Source organism: Cavia porcellus, unplaced genomic scaffold (genome assembly GCF_034190915.1).
Source record: "Cavia porcellus strain 051 isolate PalLab524CR breed Dunkin Hartley unplaced genomic scaffold, mCavPor4.1 scaffold_2, whole genome shotgun sequence".
In the NCBI taxonomy this organism is placed as follows: domain Eukaryota; kingdom Metazoa; phylum Chordata; class Mammalia; order Rodentia; family Caviidae; genus Cavia; species Cavia porcellus.
This window is the reverse complement of record NW_026947485.1, coordinates 61,531,139-61,548,798: the sequence shown is the minus strand read 5'-3', so window position 1 is coordinate 61,548,798 and position 17,660 is coordinate 61,531,139. Positions and strand designations below refer to the sequence as shown.

Sequence of the window (17,660 nt, the reverse complement as noted above, 5' to 3'; positions counted from 1 at the left end):
TCACTTAATTTGTTTGCTGTGATTAATGTATTTGAGATACCAACCTGAAATTACTGAATACTTTTCTAATGTCTTAATTATTCAACATTTTTTTCTAAATTAATCTAGTTTTAAACAAAGCAATGCCTGAGACAAATACTTTTACCATCAAATACATGCAGAAAGATGATAGGAATTACTGCAGATAACATAGCTATTTAAAATCAGTGACTGAATCCTAAAGCCCTTAAAAAATCACTAAAACATGAGGGAGGTTTAACTGAGGACTGTTCAAATTGTTAGCCATGTGCTTATAAAAAGGGACACATGAACGGTATTTTGTGTGTTTAACCTTGGTTGTAAAAGTCATTGATTTTTATAACAGCATGTTTGGCAGTTACAACTTGATGTACAAATGTTGAATCCTCCTGTAGAAAGTACTATATAAAAAGGAAATAGCTAGATTAAAATATATTGGTCATGTTTTAAAAATGTATATATATGAGTAGATGGGTGGGTGTATTTATAAGGAATACTTATATTTTAAATAAGCAATAAAAAGTAACTGGTAGAATTTTCTTCGTATTCTGCGAAAACTTTCTTTCACCCTGCTCATGAAAGTTCACTATTATTAAAGATATGACTGAACGGGGATTCAGCTCAGCAGCACGGTGCCTGCCTGGAAAGCTTAAGGTCCTGAGTCTGCCTTCTAGTACCAAAAAATGACTACAGTGGTACCTAGGTTCATGAACTTAATTTGTTCTGTGATTTTTAGAAAAGAGGGCCATGGTGGCGCTTGTCACCTCATACTGCATTTGCAGAGATAATATTTTGGCAAATGCTTCTGTTTGCAAGCCAAATTGTTTATAAATGAAAGCATTTGTGAACTGAGATACCACTGTTTTTAAGAAATCACTTGTGTGAGTTTTTAAGAAATAAAATATGCTAAATTATGAGGCAATTGCAGCTCTATGTAGAAGAAAATGGGAGGAGAAACAAAAGAGAAAGAAGCAAGAAAATGAGAAACATGGAGGAAAGGTCTAAACTTTAAGAAAGAAAAGCAGGAAAATAATAGTATTTATTCATAGCTTATGACATGCCACATACTGTGTTATGCTGCTCATGTTTTGTGCCTTATTTAATATTCATACCAGCATTACAAAATAGGTTTTATGATTTCTTTCACACATACAAGGAAGTAAAGATCAGAGATGTTTTCCAAGAACACACAAGAAATAAGTGACAAAACCAGAAGAGAAACCGTGATCTGGCTGCTGTCTGCAGCACAAAAGTGCCAGCCCTGGCTGTCCTTGAGACCTAGTTTTTACTCAGGCTGGCCAGTTATGACATCCAGCAGTCAGACAGATGAGTTATTGTGGGATAGGGAGGAGCAAAGTCCCCAAGTGGTCACTGATGGGTCCCAGAGCCAGAGAAGAGGGACTACATCCACATCACAGCCTCCAAAATGTGGAGGAGTGAGTGATTATGAAATGATCCGTTTTCGTGAATTTTTTCACAAAGTTTGCACTTTTGCTCTTTATTTTTAACCTATCACCTCCCAAGGACCTTAGATGATTAAGAATGATCTTTAGAATCTTTTAGCAGGCAATTCAATGCTCATTATCTGATTACTAGTCTGACTTGGAATGCTGTCCTTTCTGAAAGGGTCAAGTGCCATAGGACATAAGAAAGTTACGTAGTCTTTGGCAAATCATTTAGCTCCCTTATTTCCCTTTCCTGTCTGATAGAGAAAGATCTATGCCCTATTCTTTTGCATCCTTGTAGAGATTGGAAGTAATTTTTGAATAAAGTTGTTTAAAAACTAGAAAAATGTTGTAGAATTGATATGCATACCACATACATGTTGTTTTCTACATGTCTGTTTCAGCCGAGTGACAATTAAAGACAAAAGACACATGGCCAGTCCATGCTGCATGCAGGACTTCTTCACTTAGGTTACTCTTCTCCTGGATCGGCTCCACACCTTTGTCGATAGGTGGTTTGCCTCAGCGTCCCCATTTTACAGCTGAGGCAATGAGAGGTCAAGTGACTGCCATGGCCAGCAAACAAGCGGAGAGCAGGACTTGAGTCTTCCTGTCCAATTCTGAGGTTCATTTTACCTCCTCCTTATGGCCAAATTGCTACCTCCATAACTGCCTTTGGCCTTCATTCCCTCGTTATAAAAATAGGGTCATATCTTATCTATCAAAGGGAATCACTTTTAGAGCTAAGATTTTATGTTAGAAATCAGGGCCCTGCATGCTTTTGGCATTAAAATGCTTTTATATGTTAAGTAAAAATTAGAAAGCGATCCTCTAATAGGGGGCAGACTGGTTTTTGGTGAACTCTATTCTAAGGAGCAGTGGGAAAATATGAGTCATCCCTGCCCTCTGATGTGACTTCAGCAGATGAATCTGAAGGCAGAAAATGTTTCCAGACCCTCTTTGACTTAGAACAACATTGAACAATTTTTCCAAGCCCTTATTTATGTTATCCCTTTAACTACATATTATTTTCTTCCTATTGCTTCTTACATAGTTTCTAATTGATCAAAAGTATTCATCAGCACTGCAAACCTGTGAATATTTTTTTCCATCACAAATGTACATTGTTTAGAAATTATCCTAAACTATTATGTTCAGGGGGAAAAATCCATTGTGATGCTCTGATGCTCTAGATTTAGCCTTTGATGTCTCGATAGAAACTCAAAGAGAGGCTGAAACAATGTTATTAACATGCCATTTGCTTTCCTGCTACTTGTTTGGTACACAGCAGATAAGAGGAAATGGAAATCTCTCAGGTGTCCCTGTAAGAGGGTACATTCATTTTTTAAGTGTTGGTGATATTTTTAAAAATGCCAATATTCACACATTTTGACTGAGAAAACATCATAATTAATTTTCACCTGTATTTTCCTGCCAGCATATTCTAAAGGATTCACCACTGTTTTATCACAGTGGCTGATACACAATTGATACTCAATCAATGCAGACTGAATACTAAATAAATTTATATGCTAGTTATGGAAAAGAGCAATTTCATTGTTTAACGTGAACAAATATTTTTCCTATAATACTTAAATTATCAATGGATTAAAAGACTCCTAAGTTTCAAGTGCATTTAAGTCCTGATGCCTCCTTTCTAGTTTTTCTAATCAGAGACAAACAGGTGAGAAGACGCAGGAACTCCCAAAGCTGAGAATAGTTCTGTCTAAAAGCATTCTGTTTACACCCTGAGATGTAAAGAGACAGGACCAGCCTTCCTGTTTGTTAGGATACCTGTTTGGTCTTACCTACAAGTAATTCAGATGCCAAAAATTATTACTTTGGGTGTGAAAACAGACTATGAATACACATTCACACATTCAAGCCAAGATTATACTTAAAGTGCTTCCTGATGGTGATATTTAATTCTAAAAGTGGGGCAGGCTGCAGCTCACCTTCTAAATCTAACATTACAATCATCTTGGGTTATTTTTATAGTCAACTGATGAAAAGATATAATAGGATGAGGTAGGTAAATTTATTCCAACTTTTAAAAAGCAATTTGTGTTTTTGTCATGTTCTGCTCTAGAATTGTGTGAGTGAACAAAGGAAACTATTATTTCTGTGAAAGTTACGGTGTTCTAGAGGGAAGAAGACAAGAAATTTACTTTCAAAACAAGTTTTTATCTAACATTTGGCCAAGCTTTGTAAGACTTTAACAGATCAAAAAGAAGAAAAAATATGTTCAAATACTGTCAATACTTACATGAGCATGAGTCAGTATTTTTTGGGAAAAGCACTGGTACTAGAGCACAGTTAATCCCACCTCAAAGGGAGGTCAAATGTAGTTTAATTACTGGATTATTTTTCTGTAGCACAAACATTAAAATTTGGTAAAATTCATTTTTGAGAAGTTAAATGTGCAATTTATGTAGCATAAATGATGTTTAGTTTTGCCCAAAAATGTATCTGGACACATTTTCAAACCTCAGTGTTCTATAAACTTTTTAACAGTCTTGCCATTGCTAGTACATTAATCATGTAAACACATTTAGCCATTTTCTTAGGACATCATATATAATTTAAATTTCTGCTCTGTTAGCCCATAATGTAATTTTAGGTTTGGGAAACAAACTGAGCTCTGAGCAATGCGTTGTGGAGATAGATTCACACCTGGTTCCCCATACTTAAAATCAATAAAGATACAAATTTCTGAAGGTTTTTCTCACGATATATGACAAAAGGTTATAAATATGTTTTCATGATTGGGTTTTTGTCTTTCCTAAGCTTTGTCCTGTATTCTTTTTGGAAGGACTTGCTTGGGTATTAGAAGAAGGAATAGTGGGCCTCTTTGCCCGTGTACATGTGATCCCAGCCCTTGGCTGCTTGTGCTTTCAGTTAGCTGTTTTGTATCTTTTACTTTGGGGAGAGGGAGGCATCTCCCCAGTGCAGTATATTTAAAATTGAACACAAGAATGAGGAATGTGAAATGTAAGAAAAGAGCTCAAAGGAGAGAAAGTGGTCTGAGCAAATGGATAACAGTGTCATTCAATATGAGGTAAGATCCAAGCATAGGTGAATGTTTAAATTTTTAAAATTCATTACACATTGCCAATAATCTCCTTGAAAATAATCCCCACTGCTTCAAATACAGTTACCCCTTCCTTTTGTCACTTTTGGAGCTGCAAGTTGTCTGTTGGAGTACCTTTAGTTACATTGTCCTCAGGCTGCCTTGATGTGTGAGTCAATTCAGAACATTGAGCTTTCGTGGTTGTTTTTACTTTAGGGAAGAGGCAGAAGACCCAGGGTGCCAGTGGATGAAGACACAATGGAATATTTTTATTTGACAGAAATTGATCAGTTGATCAATGGAGGAAGATCATAAAATATGTAAATGTTTAAAGTTTAAAAGCTATTAGAGTAAAAAATACATTGCCATTAATCCCCATTCAAATCATTCCACCATGCTTCACACACACTTATTCCATCACACTTGGCAACATATCTTTTTCTGTAATAAGTGTTTTTTAAAAAAAATTTAAACATTCATTGTATTACTGTGAACTTGTGTCATTGCTGAAAAAAAAAAAACTTCGATTCATTTAAATAACCAGATTAGCATTTAACCGTCGAAAAAATTATTCATATGACTAAGTGAGAATTCTTAATGGTATGGCATTTCTCAAAATAAGTTCAAAAGATTCATTCCACCTGTATATCATTTCCAGAATTATATTCTTGAAATATTTAACCTTGATACTAGAACACAAGTTTTAAGAGCATAGTATAGAGAATAACATTATCACTCACCGATTTGTTTTCTTGGAAACATTTTATCTGAAAGTATAATTCCTTGTAATAAAAACTTAAAGTTCTGATCATCTGGCTCTGGGTACTGGGTAAGTTTCCAGATGTAGAAGCAATGTAAGTGCTCACATTTATTTGCTTTTTTTTTTCTTTTAAAAATATGAATATTGATTTCGATGAATATATGTTCATAGTATTTTTGGAATATGTGGGTAGCTTGTGTAGCACCAGTATGTAGAAGGACTGATTATATCATTTTATAGAGTAAAACTCCAAGAAAATGACTATAATGTCTAAGTCAATTTTATTCTATAAGATATCCTTCAGACTTCTAGTCCACCTATTTTTCATCTTCAAATAATTTTCTTTTCTACTCCAGACACTTTCCTGATATCTTCAAGCAATTCATTTTTGGATGCTGTGTAGAGAAATCATTATCTTTTAAAAAACAGCTAACAAAAATTCATATGTGCAGTTTCCATTGGTGCAGAGGGCTAATTCTTTTCCTGCTGAATTGTACATATAGAAGCATTATTTAGGAGATTTCATAAATCCCCTTTTTTGGCAAATCAGTAGCGTGTACTGGCTGAGGAACCAGATACAGGAACCAGATTACTTTGGCACTGTTATTTGCTAGCTATGCAACTTTGGTAAGACTATTTCATCTTCCTATGCTTGAATTTCTTCTCCTATAAAATAGGATTATGTTACTCTCCATTTGTAGCAAAAACTACTGCACTGGGGTTATTGTGAGGAATGTGTTAATATATGTAAAGTACTTACAACAGAATTCTTGGTAAATGCTAACTACTATTTACAGACTACAGTACTACAGCTATTCATAGTTATGATCATATCAGTCTTGCTGAAAAGGCCAGTGCATTATTTCATGTGAGAAAAATTTCTGTGCATATGTGAGCTATTCTCTTGCCATGTATATCAGCACATTAAAAAAAGATCAATCACATTGACTAGAAGGTGATTTCAAAATCTTGGCTGGTAATGCAGTTTTTGTTTTGTTTTGTTTCCTAACAGTGCAGTTTTTATTTGCTGGGTTTATTTGTTGTTGTGTCTGACCTTCTTATGAAGACTGTGTAGTTAACCTGAGTCTTACATATTTCAAGCAACTTTGCTTTTAAGTGACACCAGTCTCTCAAATTGTTAGGTTAACACTTCAAGTCCTATTTAATTCAAAGATGAATATTTGGTTTCCTTTACATTCCAAGGGAAATGTCTGCATTGGGAGGAGTCACCATTCAGGCGTCAAGGCTTACAGATGTAAAAGATATCTTGTTCACCATTTCTCCATTGATTTGCTTTGCAGCTTGCAGTTCCCCACAATGATGAATGGACGCGATTTGCCAGGACCCTGGTGGAGATTCGTGCCAACAGAGCTGACAGTGAGGAGGAGGGCGCAGTGGAGTTATCTGCCTAATGGAAATGAATCCCTTCTCCTCCACCACAGCCCGGCCTTTCTGTGCTAGAGCTAAGCGCCCCGTGTTTGATGTCCATTCAGTATCAGTATTGTGGTGACATTTTGTGTGCCATGTTGTGCCAGCTTTCTTTCAAGTATTCCAAATTATCCATTGATTTGAAATTCACCAGAGCATTTCTGTCTTTATATTTCTGTTTCAAAAATAAAGGGGTGGAGGAATGGGAGACATTTACAGGTTTAGTTGCCGCCTTTTAACTACTTAGTAGCTGGATTTAATAGCTAGAAACCTCTGGTTAAATTTGTGCTTACATGCACTTCTGACATAGTCCTATTAAATCCATATGAAGCCAGATATGATTGGGTGCAGATGTGGTGTGCCTCATGACATGGTACAGGGCCAAAGACTTGAGATGTGGTGTTTTACATGGTGACTCACATTATGAATGGATTTACTAGAAGAACATTGCTGCTCCTTATTTATTGTAGTGTGCTGCATGGAACATATTTATTTGAAAGCATTAAAATAAACGATCCTAGAGCATGTGCATAATGAGAGGACTGTATTCTCTCTGCTGCTGTTGGGGTTACATTAAGTTCTAAATAACAATTATAGTATGCCAGTTCCACGGAGAACATGAAGTCTTTAGAGGTTTGTTGCGGTGAACAGAATGCCCATTATTTCTAGGTACTTTAACAATATTTCAAATGTAGTTGACCGTTGATACTTGTCAGTCAACCTAACACAGTCCAACAAAAGTCTGTGGTTCCTAAATATTACACCAGTATTGCCAATAAAATGTTCCAAACCAGGTCTGTGCCGGTGTGGGTAAATCTTTTGCTTGGGGAAAGCCTCAGGATCAAATTCTGCTTTGATAAGGGGTGGGAGAAATATAGGAGGGCCATGTTAAAGATGGATTATGAATTTACAGGCAGTCAACTTGGTTGTATTTAAACCAAGACTCCACATTTTATTTTTCTGAGGGAATGAGTGTGGTTTTGGCCAGAGAGGCACACCCTTGTCTCTGTCTTTGCCCAAAGACAGTTTCATACTGTGGAACAAACAAGATGGATTAAGGTAAAGAAATACCAAATGTTCTACCTTTTTTTTTCTAAAATTGACACTAGATGATATTAATACTATGAAGCTAGGAAATGTGTCTATAAACAACTTCAATTTTTTTTTCAAAACACCATTCCATGCCTAAGGAAAATGAAAATAAACAGTGGTTGAGTTATAAAAGAAATTTGAAGACAAGCTCTTAGCTTTTTAGGAAGAAAACCTCCATTGGTACCTTGTTGGTAGGGATTCTTTGAACTATGCTTTATTTTTAAAATATTGATATATTTTTATCCAAGTGTCCTATCAGATCCATAGAAATTAAAATTTTACACATGTAAAATGAGTGTCTGAAATAGGTTTAAAAGCAATCTAATGAAAATTATTGAGGAAAAATGTTTTTTCAAACATACACTGAAGTGCCTAAGAATAAATCAAAAGCCCATGAGTTACTACTGTGAACCAGGTCTGAATGACTCAGTAGGTGAATCCTCTGAAAAGCACAAAGAGCAGAGTCACTTGTGAAGGTGCATGAAGCATCACCAGTTCTTGATGCTTATATGTTGTGTACCCCAGTGTAGAACTTCTCTCCACAGCAGACTCTCTGAGCCCATGCTGAGCAGGGCTGACCTTGTGTTGCAGACAGAATATGATTTCTATGATGCTTTGGCTACTTTGGACTGCTAAAACAGAATACTGTGCCACTGGAATGGCATAAACAATAGAAATGTATTTCTCACAGTTCTGGAAACTAATCCAGGATCAAGGTCCCAGCATAGTTAGAATCTGGAAAACCCCCTTCCCCTTTACTGGGTTTCATTGCAGATGTGGCCATATTCTCATTGTATCCCCATATGCTGAGGGATGATGATGTGAATAATAATGTCATATTTTTTTTTTGTAAGGGCACTGGCCTCATTTATAAGAGCTCCACCCCTGTGACCTAATTACCTTCCAAGGGCCTCATCTCTAAGAACTAGTGGGAATTTAGGCTCCAGTTAATGAATGGAACTAGGGTATGGGGCATAAACAATCTACAGACCAGGATAAGGTTGTAAGAAGGTTAAGAGCTCCCTTCTATCTCACTTGGTACACACTGTTGGACCCTAAGCCAGCCCCCAGCCACTCAAGTGATCCCAGTTGATGGCTCAGGTGGGATGCGGTGGTCATGAAATTGTGCCTCTCAGTTCGGCTATTGCAAAGTGGTAACTCTAGATGCTATGCCCTGAAATCCATCATCATTAATTTCATGACTGAGACCAGGTTATCCACACACTGCTCCCAGCCACAATGAGTATAACAGAGAATCTGAGGCAAGGCTACGCTGTGATTTGTCTGGGGTATCTTTGGCTCAAGGACTCTTTCTCAACATTGCTAAAACTTGCTTAGAATTCCCCTGCAATCTAAGACCAAGTCCTTCTTACCCTCTTTCCTTCCTTTCTTCCTCCCTCCACCCTTCTCTACTTTTCTTCTTGTCTCCTACCCTTCCTTTTCTCCTTATCAGGCTCTAACCAGTGTCACTGTCTGATGGCTTTCCTAGCATAATATGACTTGGGATGTACGAGGCATGAAAAGAGAATAAAGAGACTATATATCAAAAGAGTTGCAAGGATAAATCTGTGTATCATTAGGAGGCAGAGGAGCAGTGGGGTTGAATTTTGAGATATTGGAACAAGGAAGCAGAATGTAGATTGGATAAGGAAGGATTGATTTTGATGCTCATTTTTGGAATACATGACTGTATACTCTGGCAATGACTCCAGAGGATAGGGTGACTCTTTAAAAGTCTGGAAAACTGGGGCTGGAGATTTAGCTTAGCGGCATAAGCGCCTGCCTTGCAAGCAGGCCGTCGTGAGTTCGATCCCCAGTACCGATAAAAAGGAAAAAGACAAAAAAAAAAAAAAAGTCTAGAAACTAAGCCCATATTTACTGAAGTAAAAATGACCAGCTACCCTGGGTTGATAGTATAAAACAGAGTAAAGAAGTAGAGGGAAGAAGGTATGTGAAAATCAGTATAGAATATAGATTTAGAAGACTTAGGTTATGTAGAACATTCACAATACACTTCACCAAAGCTATTAACAATGAACTACTGACAGAGTCATAAGCACCGGTTGAACAGTTTATTGATAGCTTTCCTTTGCAGGCTGAGATCAATAGTAGGAGAGGCTGTCACAGAGCAGGGGACAGTGCAAACCTGCAGTAATGGTGCCTCTCTGGTGGTAGTTAATCCTGAGAAGTCAGGAAGTCAGAATCACTGTCACAATCAGCTAATTGGAGGAACAGTCAAGGATGCTCGCCACATAAGAAACCACAGGACAGTTAATAGAGTAAGTCATGCCTAGGAGCAAAACACACATCAAAATGGTCTCTTAACACCCATCACCAAAATGCAAAGTCAAAAATGAAGGAGCACAAGGCTGAAGGCAATTACCTCAATAAAATGTCATGATTCTCTGCTTATTACCCAGATCTGAACCATTCTTCAGTTCAAATATCACTGAATGAAGAAATCTTTTGTGGTTAAAAGGAAAGACACTATTGCAAATCTGTGGTTAAACCTGGGGATTGTGGTGCATGCCTGTAATCCCAGCACTTGGGAGGCTGAGGCAGGAAGATTGCCACAAACTTGAGACCAACCTGTGCTACACAGTGGGCTATGTGGTTCAAGATCAGCCTGAACCATGTAATGAGACCCTGTCTCTCTCTCTCTCTCCCTCTCCCTCCTCCCCCCATCTCTCTCCCTCTGTCTCTCTCTGTCTCTCTCTCTCTCACACACACACATACTATATATATATATATATATATATATATATATATATGTGTGTGTATAATCAAATACATGGGAAAGATATTTAGTTGTAGACCCTATAATATAGCCACTTAATACATCAGTGACCTCCAGTTCTCCAAAAGGACTTCTATGACCGTTTATTTAGGACAACATCCAATACAGAAAGAGAAAAACTCAGATATTTGAAAATTAATGAATACGGAATCTGAGTTCTCACTAAAATTCTTGGAATAGTGACCTACATGGCCTGGATAATAAAATGGAGTCTTTACTAAGATCTTGGTTACAGTGGAATCTTTGGGTCTAAAGATGCACACAACAGTCATTTCCCAGTTCTTGAGAGTTCCATTAGAACAGATGGAACTGCATTGGATTCCTGTCCTGTAGAGTAAGAGCTTCACTGAAGGAAGGCTACATGAAGGTCTCTGAAACTGCTACATTCCCATTTTCTTCAGTTAAGACAGGAAGTAAAAACCATTACATCTCAGGGTATGGGTAGGAGGATGATAGACATAAATAAGCCTCTTAACGACCTGAAAGATGTCAAGTTGTGGTCTCTATAATATATGTACTTAACACATCAATCTGGCCCTTTATAAACTAGATGCATCTTGAAGAGAAATAAATGAATTCTGCAACCAAGTGAGGTCTTTGATCAAATGTGCTATAACTCCTAGAATAGATTAATAATTATCCTGCAGATTAATATACCTCTGGAACATGGTATGTGGTCATTGACTGAGGACTGGATTCTTTTCCTGTACATCTGTGCAATACCAGAAATGGCTCACACACACATGTGAATAACAATACCTGTCTTTAGTTTTGTCTCAAGGCTATGCTAATCTCCCCTTCCCTGTGTTACTCCAAAGAGATCTGGACCACCTACACATCCACAAATCATCACACTGACCCACTAATTCAATGGAATCACACTTCCCAGGCAGGACAAATGAGAGTTAATAATGTAACAGAAAGAGTGAGATATAAATTTAAGAAAGATTCAGGGACTTGCTACTTTAGTGACTTTTTTTTTTTTTTAAATCTCCACCTACTCCTACTGCCACCAAAGGCTTCGGAACATGCTGCTACAGCCCCTCCAAAGTCAAAGATGAGCTACTTCAGTTTAGAACTTACAACACATATTAGAAAGCAAACAAGTAGGCCTTTGGGGGTTCTGAAGTCAATACATTCCATATCTAACAGTAGTGCTTACTTAATTTACTAAGTGGTATGCAGAACATTGGATAGGACTTTGGGAGTGGGGAAGGATTTCATAGCAGGTCCACATTATAGTGCATGGAGCTTTATTGCTTGGTCCCATACAACCAGGAAATATGATGGTATTGGAAATTTATGACAAGCCTCTGGAGGGGAATTACAATGAAACCCCATCAGATTCTGGAAGAAAGTTGTTCCATCTGAAGCAAAAATCAGCAACTCTTACGTTTCTAAGCCCTGATAGATATGGAGTTCTTTACCATGGAATATGAATCTACCATGCACCCAAACAGCCATTATAAATCGAACTCCATCATTCCCACCAGGTCATAAGAGGTAGACCTGGAAGAACCCTCTTTGTAATATGGAAATTATGCATTCAAAGGCATATCTGAGCAGAACTGAGATTATAGTTGTATGCCAACATGCCTGGATCTGTCATAGTTCCTACAAGAGCTTCCTAAATACTCTCCCTGCTTCCGCCTCTCACCCTGTCCCTTCTCCATGCAGACATCTGAGTGATGTTAGAACACTGAACTCTGCTAAAACACACCAATAGATTTGATTCTCTTGCAATAAAATGACAAAATCTTTATAGTCGTCCATTTTGTATCTGATTTGACTGTAACTCTTGGTGATTTTTCTTCCTCACACACTCATCTTTGCTTGTCATTTCAAGCTACTCAAGCTACTCTTCCTTTGACATCACCATCCAATCTCAGGGCACCCACACTACTGCATCTTCTATGTAAAGACTGAAAGTGTTGAGTTAATAAATTCTCATGTGTGTGTTTCAAAATTCTGTTCAAATAACATTCGTCCTCTGCCTCATTTTTCAGTTATCTTTTTAATCTGCAAGAGTAGCAAGTTTTCTAAGGAACTAAGGTCAACAGCAATGTGAAAAACAGCAATAATAACAACAGAAACAGTAAGGATGAACTTACAAGTGTTGCATGTTCCTGAACAGAGCACTGAGAAAGAAAACTAAAAAATTACAAGTAGAATTAGAATGAGAAAAAATAAGTTTTATATTTTCAATAAAGCATGAATTTCATACATTAAATGCAAAAATCTAGTCTTTAGTAGAGACAGCTCTGAAACTATACTTAAAAAAAAAAAGCAGAGGTCATTGCTAATGGTGTATAACGATTTAAAAGACACAGTAGTCCTAGTGCCATATTTAGATTGAATTAAATTTGTTCTGGTCTGTCCACTCATGTCAGATTTGAGGACACAGACCTCTAGAACCAAAAATAGCAGGTTATACCATGGTAACTATCCTTACTTTCCTATTGACTTAGGCTGAAATCCTGTATTACTTACATTGTCTTACTATGACTGATCTTAATTGTATCTGTTTTTTTTTTTTTTTATTTTTTTTATTTAAGAGGAAAAAGAGAAAAACACAAAACAAACCAAAGCGGCGTAAGGGTACACGCAATACAGAACTACAAAACAAAACAAAACAAAACAAAACAAAAAACCATAACAGTAAGAAATTACCTGCTAGTAGATTACACACTATTTTCTTGAAAATAGTTCCTCAAATCACAGTATCAAAGAACACAAGGTGGACATTCAAACAGGGAGACTGCAAACAGCTGTGTTCAATGTTCCAAAAACATTGATAAAGTCAGCTATTTAACACCCCCAAACACACTTGCTGTTATATCCGTTAGAGCTCCTTTTCTTTTTTTTTTTTTTTCCCTCTCTTTTCTACAACAAAATTTACACATCTTGGATTTTATTACTCCTTAGTGCTTATTACTTTCTTTGGGGGGGGGGAAGAATACAGTCAAAACAAAGCTGTCAGTCAATACCAAGGATAGACGTAGCACATGGTGTAGAACAGAGTACAAGTTTATCAACAATGGTTATCAACGTTGTCCCTTGTTTCCTTAAAAAGAATTGTCTATCTTATTAGATATTATAAAGTTGGACAAAACAGTAGAGAACAAGACCAATAAAACTTAGGCGTTGTAAACATTACAGGACTTCCAAAGAAGACAATAGTCAAACCAGAATGGGTATCTTAGTGAATCTTATTGTCTTCAAAGTAGTTGCCTCTTAATTGTATCTGAATCATAAGACTATTGGTTGGCCTTGACTGATCCTATTTGAAATCGGTATGCGTGTTAGAATCAACCCTAAAAGTAGAGGAAACTACTCTGAGCATGACAAGATGTAAAGGATATCCATACTGGTATGAATCAGTAACAGCTCTCAAATACTACAATGCAGTCAAAGTTAAGTTTTTATAAAAATAGGTGATAGTATGTTTAACTACAATAAGCCAGTGTTGTGGACAAATCTATTGAAAATAACAAGAGAAAACATAGTAGCTACGGAAGATCATTTATATTATAGTTTTATAAGTCTTATCCATTGCATGTTTTTCTAGGAAATTGTTTCGCTGTCTTGTTATGACTTGGTTTTCCCTATAATACAGAGAGGATAGGAACAAATACTCTGAGGAAGAGACCTGAAAAACCCGAGGCTTATTTTGTAGCATTATAATATAAATCCTAGCAATCTATTGTTTGCTGATTAGAATGACATTGGACTGATTTCTTCAGCTCAACTTCAGCATATGCAGAGATGGGGACGGCTATCACAAAGAAAATGAGAGATGCGATGGTAGTTGCTATTGTCTTCCCTAATTTGGAACTTGAGGACCTAAAAAGACTTCATTATCCTGTAATGATTTGATTAGTTCTATAATATGCAATAAGTATATAAAGTGGGTGAAGTTAGGGACAACTGTTTGTAAGAAGCTAGAGACAGATAAGGAAGATCTCCAGTGGACTTGCTTTGAAATCTGTATTTCTTTAAATTGTTTTTTTTTTTTTTTTTTTTAATGTTCTGTTCTGTTTTGATATGGTTAACCTTACCCTCTTTGAGATGTAAAACAAACAGGTGGGACTGATAATCATATTACGGAGCTTTTGTTCGATCATAGAGCAGAATGGTTTGTAGGGTCACTTTTTTGAATGTCATTCTAAATACTTTAATTCTATAACCTGAACAGCCATTTCGAAGATGACAATATGTAACTTATCAACCGGCAATTTCTTACCTTTTGTTTGTCTGTAATTTAGTATTATTTCTACCCTTTTTTTTTTTTATCTCCATGTATTTTTTTTTCGTTTCCTTTTCTTTAAATAAAAAAAAACATTTTGTTCACTAAGTGTTTATAATTCTGTACATTCACTTAGCCACCATGCACGACACAGAAGGATTTAGCCAGCTCAGACAATACTCCCCTGGTCCTTTTAAGCGCGGTTAATCTGATTCTGTCGGCACAGATTGGCTTTGGCTGTTAATTGAACTTCTTTAGTAAAATCATACATATCCTATTATAAAGTCTGGATTATTTTTTCAAACAAAATAATTTTGTATGCAATTTTACTGCCATTCAATCACTGAATGTTTTAGTTCTCTGTTTCTTTGTATTGCTGACAAGTATTCCATCTTACAATTATAATTTATTTTTTCATTTACCAGTTGATAAACATTAGTTTTCTTTTCACTTTCGGCCTTTGATATGAATATTCCTGTACAATTCATTTTGCAGACTAGGGTTTTCTTAGGTAAATGAGCAGAGGTTCTGGCTCATATTTTAACAAATTTACCATGCAATCTTCAGATGACTTGTACAAAGTGATTGTATCATTTTGTATTCCCACCAAAGAAAGCATCAGAGTTCAAATTATTCCACAGTTTCTTTAATGTTTGGTATTGTCACTCTTATTTTAAAATTTTATTTTAGTTATTCTGGTGATAGCTGTGGTTTTAGTTTGTACATTCTTGATGACTAATGATTTTGAGCCCCTTTTCAAGAGCTTAATGAGCATTCTTATGTATCTTCTTTGCTCAAATATCTGTTTAAGTAATTTAGCATTTTAAATTTATTCATTTTAATTCATAGAATAAAAATCTTTTTATTATGAATTTTGAAGTCTTTATGTATTAAATATATACATTCTGCTATTTTTATTAAATTATTAATATATATGAGTCCTTTATATATTCTGGATATAATTCCTTTATCTGACATGTACTACAAATATTTTTCCAACATATAGCTCAAAAACTCTTTGATCGAATATCCTGATATATAAAAATTTCAATTTTGTTAAAGTCTAATTTTTAAAATCTTTTAAAGTTAGTATATAATCTTTTCGTGTAAACCTCTCCCTGCCACAGGGCACAAAGACACTATCTTATGCTTCTTTCTGGGACATCTTATTGTTTTATCTTTTGCATTTTGATTTTAGATGAATCTTAGATGAATTTTTGTGTATGGAGTCAAGTGGTTAAAATTATTGTTACCTCAGGGACACCCAGCCCTTCCGGTAATTTTTGCTGACAAGAACTTTTTTTTTTTTTTTGGTCCATTGAATTAAAACAATATCCTTATTAAGAGTCAATTGCTCTTTAAAAAAAAAGTCAATTGCTCATATACAGAGTCTGCTGAAAAGAAAACTGTATACATACTTCAGCAGTGCGCTGTACTAATAAATGTCTGGAAGCTAATGGCCACTGCTTTGAGCACCTCTTGTAACTGTAGAGGTCAAAGATAACATATTCATTTCATGATGTCTTGATAAATTTAGTATTAAAATATTTTTACAAGATTTTCTTTTCCTAATGTATGCTTTTTTTGGTGGACACTATGTATAGGTATATTGATGTATCCTCTATTCTATTTTAGTGGTCAATTTATTCATATTCTAACCACACTATTTTGAGTACAGTAACTTTATCCTAAATCTTAAAATCAGGAAATTCAAGTAATAAAATTTTGTTTTTCATATTGAAACATCTTTCTATCTGCTAGAGGTCTGTGATATTTGCAAATGAGCTTTAAAATTGTTTTAAAAGGCGTATTTCTTGGATTTTGATTCTGATTTCATTGAAACTACAAATCACTGGAAGAACAGATATCTTACAAATATTGAGTAAGACAATCTATGAACAGAGTATCTTTCTATTTAGTGACTCTTCTTTGAATTAGCTCACTAAAAGTTTTCAGTATGCAGGTTGTAGATATTTTTTAGACTAATTCTTAAGTATCTATTTTTATTTTATGCTAAAGGATATTGCTTTTAAATTTTATTTTTCAGATCTTTTTATTTGTAGAACTATAGTTCATTTTCTATATTTCTTTTTTATTTTGCAATATTTGTAGTTATAGTTTTTGTGGATCTCATTGCTTCTATATACACAACTATGTCATTTGAAAATAATACAAATTTTATTTTCCTTTCCAATCTTTATCTTTTTTCTATTTACTCTCTTCTCTTCTTCCTTTCTTCTCTCCTCTTCCCTACTCTGACCTCTAGCTTACTGCTGTTCAAGAGACTCAAGCAGAAATCCTTACCTTCCAAATATAAGGTCCCGTGATTTACCATTATCTGAAGAAGGAAATTTCATTCTTTGTATTCTCAGATTGTGATTGTTCGGAGGCTTTATAGGTGCTGAGTTTTATATTATTCTGTGTCTGTTGAGATGGTCATATAATTTTCCTTTATACTAATAATGTGAATGATATTGATTGATTTCTTAAAAACAGGAAGCCACACTTGCCATCTTGGGATAAACTTCATTTGGTCAATATTTACTTATTCTTTTAAATATTTGACAGATTTTACTTGGTAGTAATTTTTAAGAGTTTCCCCACCATGGTTCCTTAGAGATAATTGTCTATTTTCTGTTCTTTGATTCCTTTATGAAGTTTTAGCAACATGATTATGCTCACATGAGATGAGAAAGGTTCCAATACCTTACATTTTGTGCAAGTGTAATATGGATATTATAATTCTTCCTTCAATTTTTGATAGAGTTCACTAATAAAGCCATCTGGGTTCTGAGTTTTATCTA

The 17,660-nt window shown here is 35.5% G+C and overlaps 1 protein-coding gene across 10 annotated transcripts in view; it reads left to right on the top strand.

Moving 5' to 3' along the window:
* Dync1i1 (dynein cytoplasmic 1 intermediate chain 1) overlaps positions 1 to 7,514 on the top strand; it is a 306,856-nt gene extending 299,342 nt beyond the window's left edge. For all 10 annotated transcript variants that reach the window (XM_063242471.1, XM_063242461.1, XM_063242475.1 and 7 more), the window contains one exon: positions 6,595 to 7,514. In XM_063242471.1, the coding sequence (XP_063098541.1) occupies positions 6,595 to 6,705 (111 nt within the window). In that variant the 3' untranslated portion in view covers positions 6,706 to 7,514. The remainder of the gene's footprint in view (positions 1 to 6,594) is intronic.
* The last annotated feature ends 10,146 nt before the right edge of the window (positions 7,515 to 17,660 follow it).